The sequence below is a fragment of the Cibotium barometz genome, chromosome 18 (genome assembly GCF_041138505.1).
Source record: "Cibotium barometz isolate CiBa-2024 chromosome 18, ASM4113850v1, whole genome shotgun sequence".
Lineage (NCBI taxonomy): Eukaryota > Viridiplantae > Streptophyta > Polypodiopsida > Cyatheales > Cibotiaceae > Cibotium > Cibotium barometz.
This window is the reverse complement of record NC_141063.1, coordinates 34391156-34402183: the sequence shown is the minus strand read 5'-3', so window position 1 is coordinate 34402183 and position 11028 is coordinate 34391156. Positions and strand designations below refer to the sequence as shown.

The window sequence follows — 11028 nt, the reverse complement described above, 5'->3', positions numbered from 1 at the left end:
AGTGTCCTGTACCCATAACATCCCCGTAGGTAAATAGGAAGAGTTCAGTTGCCCTACAGCTGCAGTGATTTGTCTAGGTGGTGCTGGTAAAGCCAATGGAGCTCTAGGTGCTGGCAACTGTGTAACAGTTTGGAACCTTGGATATGTGCACATTGAAGTGTTATGATTCCCTAATTTTACACAGTGTGCACAATAGAGTAATGGCCTTGCTCTTAATTGCAGACATTTGGTGGTAGTGTGATTCAATCTGCACATAGAGTACCACACCAATTCCCTGCGGGGGTAAAGATGGTTATGCCCATGCCCAGATGTTTCTCTTCCCTCCTTTACCTTCAATTTCTCTAGTATTGTGTTACTGGGCTCATCCACAATCATGTTTCCGACTTGCTTGCTCCGAGTTCTAATTTCTTGGTGACTCGAGACACGAGAAGTCGTCGTTGCTGAAGATATTCTAACATCTCTCGGTTGCGACAATTCCAGCATATTATCTTCATATTCAATTGCTAGTTTGCAACATGCATCAAGAGTGGCTGGTCGGGCTAGTACTAGATAATCATGCATCTTGTGGTCTCTAACACCTCTCTGAAAGCAAAGCAATAACTGATCGTCAGTTAACTTCTCCCGTAGTTTGCACCTTGAATTTAAGTGCTTAAGTCAAGACACATAGTCTCTCATCAACTCCATTTCCTTTTGTTTGATATTGTGTAGCTGTGCCACAAGGCTCCATCTGTCACCACTTTTGGCAAAGCTCGGCACAAACACATTCTTGAGTCGTGTGAAGTTAACCTTATCCTCGGGTTTGAGGGTTTGGAACCACTGATGAGCTTTCCCTTCCAAGGTCAATGAGAAAGCATGAATCATTGTCACATCACTGATAGGTCCACAGGTTTCACATGTGGATTTAAAAATCTCTACAATGTTGGATAGGATCTCTGTCCCCCTAGAGAATTTTTGGACGAGTTTGGAAATGATGTATGGCTTCATCTGGGAGGATCGGGATTCTAGAGCAGTGCCTAGTTCCCTGACCATTCATCGGCCCATCTCTGCAACCATATTCAACAGATCCGTCCTTGTGGCCGTATTAAGGTCAATGGGTGGATCCACCCTTGGTCTTTGAGGAATTGCTCCCCCCGACCTAGACCTCGTCCTCTTCCTATGTTGGCTCTTCTAGGTATCACTGGTCCATGGGATGGTCTTGCCACTGCACCTTGGAGTGGCTCATCATTAGTTGCCTCTGTACACCTTTGCAGAATTAAAAATTCCATGTCCTGTAGGAATGTAGGATGATTCATCTGCTCAATATCTTTTTTGGTGTACAGATGGTTCTCCACTTCACCCGCCACTCTTGCTAGATTATCCTCTTCTTCTAGGGTCACAAACCCTTCCCCAGCTTTGGACTCCTCATTTATGGGTTCTAAGTTTGGAATTTCTCCCTCACTTCTTCCCATGACTAATTCTGGCTCCTTACCCCGTGATTGGAGTAGGGTTAAACTTCCCATCTCCTTTTGTTCAGCTCTTGCCCTTTGAGTATTGATCTCTTGTTTCCTTAAGCTCAACTCTCGTAGCTGTCGTTCCACCTCGATCCTTTTTAGATCTAACTCTACTTCTTCTGAGGTGGGGAAGAATACTTGACCCGTCCTGGCCGCACTTTCCATGTCTCATCTCGTTCGGGGGCGCCAGTGTTTGACAGCCATGAATTTGATGTATAGGCACTTCTGCCTTGGACCAGTCCAATGTTGGTTGACGGACCCATGCCCGCAGATTACGCTTCTTCGTCTCATGACGGACCCATGCCCGCAGATTACGCTTCTTCATCTCATGACTGGGTTGGAGACCAAAAAATCCCCAGGTGATATCAATGATACCACTGGATCTGGTTGGGGAGGGTGGTTTCTCCTTCCCCAAACCCAAAGTACCTCAGCCCTTCTTCCATGGACTCTTCACTACTAGTTTCAATGGTGGTCAGGTTTCTTAAGACACTCAAGTGAGTGCTCACTAAGTGACCTAAACCCACACTTTTTTGATAGGAAGATCCTGGGTGATTTGATGCACTATTGTTAGGTAAAAGATCATCTCCGATGAGCTTTCTAGATCTTAAGTGCATGTATGTATGATTTGATAAGGTACTTTGATGTCCCAGTTAAGTTTTGATCAGATTTTTTCAATCTGTTCCTGAGGCCGTGAGATTGCAGAGAGCAGTTCACGACGTGAAGTCTCAGAAAACAGTTCACATCGTGAACAAATTTTTGCACTTTCATATGTTTAAAAATTTTTTGTTCTTGGAATCACATCTCCTAATTACCTTGCTATGGGTGTCAATCTTTTTAAGGCCTTCGTAGCCTTAACCTGACTATACTAAGCTCGTGAGTCGGATTTGATTAAGGTGTGAGATTGCAGGGAAAAGTTCACACCGTGAAGGAATAAGGGTTCCTGTCGGTGAACAAAAAATTGTTCACACTGTGAAAGTTTCTAAAATGCTCACGTCGTGAATGAAGTGAAGAGTTTTGAAAAAGTTCACGTCGTGAACAAATTTCTACACTTTCATGATTCTTAATCTTGTCAAACCTCGTGGTGTCAGAGGTGCCAGGATAAGATTACCTATTTTTGGCAAGGCAATCTCGTGATTTGGGGCGTTAATCGCGACGCTGATGTTGAACACGGTTCGTGGAGTGAAGTTGCAGAAAATGGTTCATGGCGTGAACGTTTTCCTGCAGTTTCATATGGAAACTTCCTGCTAATGTGATTTTGGGTGCAACATACTTATCCAACAGTTCCCAAAATGATTGTGCCACGTCTAAGGAGTGGAATACAAGTTCAAGGCACAATTAATGGCTGCTTTTTTTTGGTGAATTTTTGGAAAAGAAGAAAAACAAAACACCAATTGCTCATTCATGTTAATGCTTCTAATGATGCAAATATCAAATTTAACTAGAAAAAACAGTGAAGCTCTATTCTTCTAAGACCACTCCACTACACACATACACAACAAACACAACCAATTTCACACGATTTTTTACTTCTACACAAATCTTATCCATTCATTTCCTACACAATGCACTACCAAAATGCAAGGGCAATCATGAATCTTATGCAATGGGAGCTGAAACTCCAAGAGAAAGGAAGAAACAAAGGTGTTTCCCCGGCAGCAGCGCCAAAAATGTTATGGGCTACCACACCTCCAAGAGGGAACTCAATGCATTCACCTAAAGGATGAGCAATAGATCACAACCGTCGTAGGGCACTTACCAATGCTTTGAACTTGAGTCCCTTGAGGCCTCCAAGCTCACTTGTTAAGCTCCAAACCTCCAAGCTCCACCTCCACGCTATCACCGCCGTAGAGTCGCTCACACTGTCGCATAAGGCAATCACTCTCCCACACAATCATGAGTCATACAAACATAGAAGAGGCACAATGCTAGAATGCTCTCTCTCTCAATCTCTCTCAAGACACAAAGAAGAGCTCTCTATAGCACAAAGGGGGATTGTGTCTTTTCATTATGAGAAAATGCCTTACATACATTTGGACCTTATTCACACTTGGGTGCCCAAAACTTACTTAACTAGGCCTTGGGTGGCCAATATCTCATAATGTACAACTTTTATAGTGTCGTTTCATGACACTTATTAATGTCCTCAATTGGAGGAGCATGCTTGTTAATCCAAAATGAGATTAACACTTTGGTCACTTGAATTTTGGTAGTTTGTTGTGTCTTGAAAGGAAAGAGATGGTGTCAGAGTTACCAAAGCTTGAGGCCCTCAACAAGCATGTATGTGGAGTGCATTTTGGGCAAGATGCAATAGCATCATTCCCGAAAGATAGATCAGTTTAGGGCTATCCATAAATTATAGCTTATACATAGTGATATATATATGGTCCCATGAGGACACCATCGATTGGGAGATATCTCTACTTTGTTACTTTTATTGATGAGGTGTATCCATTGAAGGCAAAGCCAGAGGTTTTTACATGCTTTAAACACTTTGTTTCTATGGACTGAAAATGTGTCTACATGTAAAGTTGGCACCCTTCGTATAGATTGAGGGGGGGAGTATATGTCAAAGGAGTTTCATGTGAAAGAGGCATAAAACATCAATGCACAGTGTTTTATACACCTTAGTAAAAAGGTGTGGCTGAGAGGAAGAACATATCTCTCATGGAGATGGCACATTGCATGCTTAAAGGCCAGGATTTGCCTTCTTCTTCCTTTTGGGGCCATGATAGGTGGCAATGGGTTTGTAAAGAGCTGAAGACATCCTCTCCCCTCACAGTTGCCTTCAAATCCTCCACCTCCAAGATATCAAGTGCCATAGTCCCCTCCAAGCGGAGCTACGCCACACGGTCACACATCCCATGATGGCAAAATTGAGAGTTGAGAGGTTGAAGAGGATGAAAAGCAACACCAATTTCTCATGCACCATCGCTATAGTTCTTCCATGCAAGGCCAACACACGGGGGTAGACGTTTCCTCAGTTGGAAGGGGGCACGATTGTATAAAAGCCTCTTCAATGGACTCTTACGGGTCTACAACAACCATGTCCGTTTTTCTAAGGAGACTTTGCACTCTAAAACTATAAGTATTAGAGAAATTCCAACAATGTTTTGATCAAGGTAATATTCAAATATGTATCTTTGATTTAATGAATTTTAGTGATTCAATGTGCATGATTTGGATAATGTGAAATAATGGTTTTATATACACGGTTTTCATAATTTATATGAAAAATACTATTTTATGAAGTTGGAAACTTATCTATGCCTTCACTTTGTCGCTCGGATTGCTCGTATGTTTTTGCTGTCAAAAAATGCTCGTCCCCGAATTGCATCCTTCTTAGTCATAGATCCATATGTGTTTATGTGGCTATGTTGATGTGGGATTGTAGAACCAATCAAAGTGTGTCTATGTATCTATGCTCATCTACTTTGCCTCATTTGTGTGAGTTTGTGTCGTTGACTAGGTACATGCTTGTCATTAGTTGCCTTACAATGTTTTCCATAATGTTAGCATTTTTGGAAAGGAGGGTTGCAGGCATGGGTGATTCAATAATCCGTAAGTATATGGGTATCGTTGTGGATTTCTTTGTGTATATGGGAAATGTTCGAGAGACAGTGTACCACATAGTGACCATCTAGAACGTATCACATTTGAGTTTGAAGCATTGACATCTTTGCCTAACATGTGTGGTGCTGTAGATGGTTCTCACATCAAGCTTCAATGGAAGCCACCAAAAAGGTATTTCCTTGCCAGTATATGTGTAGACATGGATTCCCTAGTATTATAGTACAAGGTATTTTGGACTTTAGGAAGATATTCTCGAGTATCGTATGCAATGCTTTGGGGGGGATGCATGAGTCGACACACTTTAAAGAGTGTAGGCTTTATGGACTCTTAAAGAGAAGAGAGGTACTTGATGTCCCTAGGTTGCAATTGCTAGGAGAGTCCATACAGTTGTTTATTGTGGCTGATTCTACATATAAGTCAAAGGGTAGAGTGAAGGTAGAGATCCTAAAAAATTGTTGGTGTATTTTAAGGGACTTAAATGTGGCCATGCCTTTTGCACCAAAAGTAGTAGGTGCATGTTGTGTATCGCTTAATTTTGTGTAGATGCGTGGTGAAGTTTAACCGTAAGATCAATGAGATCCGCATACAAATAGGGGAGATGGGGCATCAACGAATCATGGGCATGAGGATGCGAGCCACCTTATTCCTTGACTTCCGTGTGAGAATGCAATAGGATCGTAGGCTGAGCAGGCGATTCTCTTATTTCTACTTTCTTCTTTTTATTGTTTACTTGCTTTGAACGATTACTGACTTGGGTGTGGACGGGTGGGAAGCCTCTTGGTTTGCAGAGTAGCAAACATGCTACTTTGGGGTTCAATTTCCCATAGGCTAGATTGTCATGTGTTTGAGTGCAGGTCCTTATATGGCAGTGGAGGTGTCTTGCAAGAAGTCGATGGTGATTTTAGTATTTGTTTATTTTACAACTTCACTTTTTGTTGGTTCACCGGTCGGATTTGTCCATTCATGTGCGAGAAAGGCCTCCGTCCGACCAACTCCGACCAGGTCACTTTTTGGCCGGACGGAGGTAGTCAGAGATTGTCATGTGCACATTCTCTCTCTCTCTCTCTCTCTCTCTCTCTCTCTCTCTCTTCCCATGTGTATTGTTGATTTTTGAAATTGGGTTTTGGAAAAAACAAAACAAAACAAAGCCTTTTAAAATTCTCTTGGGCGCGGACGTTGTGGACAGTATGAAAAGGCGGACGCTGATGCTGTCCGCCTGCTTTGTCTGAACACAAATGTTCATTCATTGCAAAGGACCGTTGGAGGGGGAAGGCTTTTGTCAAGTCCTTCATTCGAGAGCTGTAGCAGGAATCAAGAGGCGGGTAGAGTGGGCGAAGATGGAAAAGAAGGCGATGCGTTGTGCGCTACATAAGCAGGCCGCGCCGGAGCTTATGGTTAGGGCAAGCAACAACAGCATGTGCGTGGGCGGGTCGAGGATGGAGGTGTGGGCGGATCGTGAGGACCTTGAGCCGGCTCAAGGTCGCAGGAAGCAAAATGGCGGCGATGGTAGATTGTCTTCTGCCTCTGCTATCCGGAAAGCAAAGAAGACCACGGCGGGCATGGCGTTGCGCTCAGAAAACAAGGAGAACGTGGACCCCCGTGGACCGTCCGATCGCTGCATCATCTCAACGCCCTCCTGGCACCCCAGATACCCCCTGCAGGACATCACCGCCCGCATGGTGGTAAGGCGTGAGTTTTTGCTTTCTTGCTTTTCCTTCGCTTCCTGCTTGCTTCCATGGATGGATATTGCTTTTCTTTCTCATGGATGCCGTTTCAACAGACAGCCCATCAAAGCATTTCTCTTATCAGCAAATGACTTTTCAACTCTTCTTGCTTTCGTCCATGGAATGGATTTTCTCGACAGCAGGGCAAAGCTACCCTACCGATTTCTGATCAGAAATTGGGTACTGTGGATTTTTTTCTTTCCTGAAACGGGTCCTGTATAGCTTTCTCTGAACTGCGTCCTTTGGGTTTTTCTTTCTCTGCTTTCTTTCATGGGCATGTCTTGCTCTTTTTTGTTGCAATGGCTGTGGATGTTCCACGGCTCTGGACACCCTTACATAGTCCTTTCTTGGCACTCTTCCACAGGCCTTCCAGCGCAGCAGCATTAGGGTATTGTGGCTCTTTTTAATGCTTTGGGGTTTATTTCCTAGGATATTTCTTTTCCCAAGACTGCTTTTCTGCAGCAAAGCCCCAAAGCATTTTTCACCAACAGGGTATTGTGGGTTCTTCTCTTTCCCATGGGAACACAAAACTAGGTATCCTGGGTCTCTCGCATTCCTTCTTTTATCCATGACTTTGGGTATTGTGTGCTTTTTCCAGGCTACTATTTTGGTCCTTCTAAACAACCGTGGCATTACATTTACCAGCTTTTCTCGCATGGCTGTGGGGTTCTTCTTTTCCTGTTATTTTTTGTTAGCTAGCATTGGGGGCATTGCTTGGTCTTCACATTAGCCAAGTAACATTTACCAGCTTTTCTCCCATGGCTGTGGGTTTTTTTTTTGTTAGCTGGCATTGGGGGCATTGTTTGGCCTTGTGGTTATCTCATTTCTTCTGATTGTGAAGGATTGCAGCAGATTTATCCACCCAGCAAGCCTGCATCCATGTCATGAAATTTCAGAGTAAAAGTGCAGTAGTAGCACCTTTTCCTTGTTTTTTCCCTTTCTTACCTCTCATTGTCTTATTAACAGGGCATGCAAGTGGATAATGTCAATGTGATTGTACCTCCTTCTGGAAGGTTTGATTTCGTTGAAGCAAGGAAGGGAAGGCCTGCTCTACCAGTTCCCAGCATCAACACCAACAACAACAACCATGTCAAGGGTCCGCAAACACTCTGGATGAAGTACCGGTGAATGCATCATTTCTCTTGTTGGTGATTTCCAAGTCCAAGTTAAATCAACATCAATGCTATGAGCATCAATGGGGGCATAGGTATCTTTGGTGTCTACACAGAGCTTTGTAGTTTGTTTCAGATTTGTGGGTGGAACATTTTCTGATGGGTCTTAGAATCAGTGCTCAGCTGATCTGGACTCACCTTGGGTGAATGGCACTGGAATCAGTTTCTGACTGATCTGGTCTCACCTGGGTAATGAGAGCTGTGTATAAAGAAATGGTACATCACAAGATGTCCATATGCCAAAGGTTACAAAAAAGTAAAGGGAGAAACAGTTGGGTTTACAGATTTCTGGTCGGTAATTCATTTCTAGAAGTGGTCATGAATTGTACTTTTACGAATTTAGCCGAAGCAATAAAAAATGGCGCAGATTCTGATTTGTTTTCTTGTGTTGTCTTTTGATACATGGTGTTCCATTACTCTTTATATAACAAGAGTCTTGTAAATTCAAAGCAATAGATATGAGGATATCTCTTGTTGGCCTGCTCTTCACAAAGGCCTTAGTACTGGTTTGTTCATGTACTCTGGTGTTTTTTTCTGAGCTCCATCTTAATGCTGCGACCTTGAGGTTATAGGTGAAGAGAATACAGGGGTAGCTACATGACTTGTAAGGTAAAACCGAAGTTCTATTCCATCGTGCCCTTCTTTTAGGTGGAAATTGCAGTGCATCGGGGTGGCATATTGATTGAAGGCTTTGCACTTGCAAACATGAAGCACTTTTAGGAGCTCCCTCCTTTTACGAGCTGAAGAGAGATGATGGGAAGGTATGATCCATAGCCAACAGAGACAAGCTCCTATGAGAATGTGCTACTAGAAAAGTAGGTTCACGATTGTATTGGTGAGTAGTCTTACTATATAAATATTTACATGTTGCTTGGAGGGGTCATGACTCATCGACAAGGTGACATCCACATCCTAGCATATGAGAATGTTGATGTTGATTACATATCATGCATTCACAAAAGACTGGCATAAAGGGCATGTAGTAGTGGCTTTTGGAAGTGGTTTTTTAGATTGACTTGTGACGTGTATTTGCAGGGGTAGACCGTAGACCCATAACTTTTTTGGAAGGTGAAAGGGTATAAAGTTTCAAAACGTCTTTGATGAGCCCTTGTAAAAACCAATAGGAGTGTAAGACAGGAAAACTGATCCAGGCTTAATCTGTTGCATAGCTTTTAGATATTGTGATTTGTCATGACAAAAGAGGGTTCTTTGATGGGCAGATTGTGGCCTGAAGCTTCAATGGTTCAACTTATTTAAAGATTACAGCTCATCTGTAAGTGTGGAATGCAAATAGAACCCACTTGTAGCTGCTATATGATATCTCATGTGAACGTGGGGAAGAGCTCTGTTGTATTTTCTGTATGCTCGTCTTCAAAGCTTTGAGAATGTAAAGTCATCTTTGAGACCTATTTTTGATATTCTGCATAGGACAGCGGATGTGTTAAATGAATCCCTTGCAAAGTATAGGAGGATTGGAATAAACGCATGTGTGTTGTACCACCACTGAAATCTATTCACAAATTGTAACCTGTCAATCAGAATCCAAAATCTGTTAAGATTAGGTAAAAGTTGACTTGAGTAAGTTATAGTTTACTATCATGGTATCCACCCTTTTAACCAACAAGTAGTTTCAATGAAGCATATTTTGCACCTAACTGAAAGAACATAACATATGCTTCTTTACTTGCTTGAGTCAAGCAGTTTAATGGCCTATGCAAGTCATGCACTTTTGTCTCATGTTTTTTTTGATCTCTCTTATGATCATCACTTCATGTGCAAAGTTGTTACTAGTAGGCTATCCTGTATCCATTTTGCTCAAGTTCTTTCTGGTATTGCTACCCTCTAGGGCAGCACCTTGCATATTTTTCTCTAGTAAATGCAAACTTCAAAACTTCATGGTTTTACACAAGTTGCTTTTCTCCGGATACTTAAAGTTGTTGCTTTAAATGCATGATGATACAACAACAATATGAAGATTCTATGCAGTGCTCACATAACCCGGTTTGTAGTGTAAGTTACTCCAATGTTGTCTCCAAAATTTTAGGGGATCAGATGTGTATCTTTTAGTTATAAACCTTGGAAGTTGTAGGCTTTCTAGGGATTTTCCAGCCTAAATTCGGTTAAGCCTAAGCATTTTAAGGGTTGAAAAAAACAAAATTTTCAAGCACCGACTCTATGGTTGATGGTTGGACTTTCTATAAAGAAAAAGGAATAGGTGCTATTAGAATGTACACACGGTATCCAATTATAAAACTGAGTAAATTAGTATTTGCCAGTGAGAATGCACACATGTTGTATTTGCACACTTCGCTTCATAGGTAGACATATAAATGTGGCGTACCTTTACTTTGGCTTAAGATATTTTACAAGATTTTTAATAATGGTTCTCTTATGATTATTCAAATATCTTATGATTATTAATTAGAGAAGTCTAATGTGGCTTAATATATTTTACACAGTTTTGTTTTGTTTACCAACAGATACAAAAGTGCCTTATGATCCACATGGAATTCAAACATGTTTCAAAGATAGTGCTTGAATTTTTTGACGGAATATATCATTCCCAATGCCTCCGGTTAAATAGTTCCTCTCCACCTTAGATAGGCTTATGCTTGCATAGTACATTGGTCAGTACCATCCTTCTTGTGCTTCTTGCATTAGGGCACATCTTATGGCCACATCTCAAGTATCCACAAAGACATGGAAAATGAGATCATAGTTGGACTATTGTAGGATGGGTGTGGAAGCTAGTATTTTCTTTGAATTCCTGAATGCCTCCTGACACTCTTTGGTCCACTCTTTAGTCTAAACATACTCTCCTTTCTTGTTAAGCAATATAGGGGAGTGGCTACATTTGCTAAAAACCTCATGAACCTCTTGTGCCATTTGATATGGCTCAAGATCCTGGATAATTCCTTTGTATTTTTTAGGGCTCTTGTAGTTTGACAATGACCTCCATCTTGGCCAGATCCACTGCCAATCCATCTGTGCTGACACTATGTGTCCTAGCAAGGACCCACTGGTAATTGTAAAAGCATACTTTGCTAGGTTCAAGGCTGAGCCTTGTTTCTC

At 42.0% G+C, this 11028-nt stretch overlaps 1 protein-coding gene across 1 annotated transcript; it reads left to right on the top strand.

The window, feature by feature from the left end:
• Positions 1-6339: 6339 nt before the first annotated feature.
• Positions 6340-8324, top strand: LOC147629235 (uncharacterized). The gene is made up of 2 exons (XM_086812972.1): positions 6340-6742; positions 7751-8324. The coding sequence occupies exons 1-2, from the start codon at positions 6398-6400 to the stop codon at positions 7910-7912; spliced, it is 507 nt and encodes a 168-aa protein (XP_086669098.1). The 5' UTR covers positions 6340-6397; the 3' UTR covers positions 7913-8324.
• The last annotated feature ends 2704 nt before the right edge of the window (positions 8325-11028 follow it).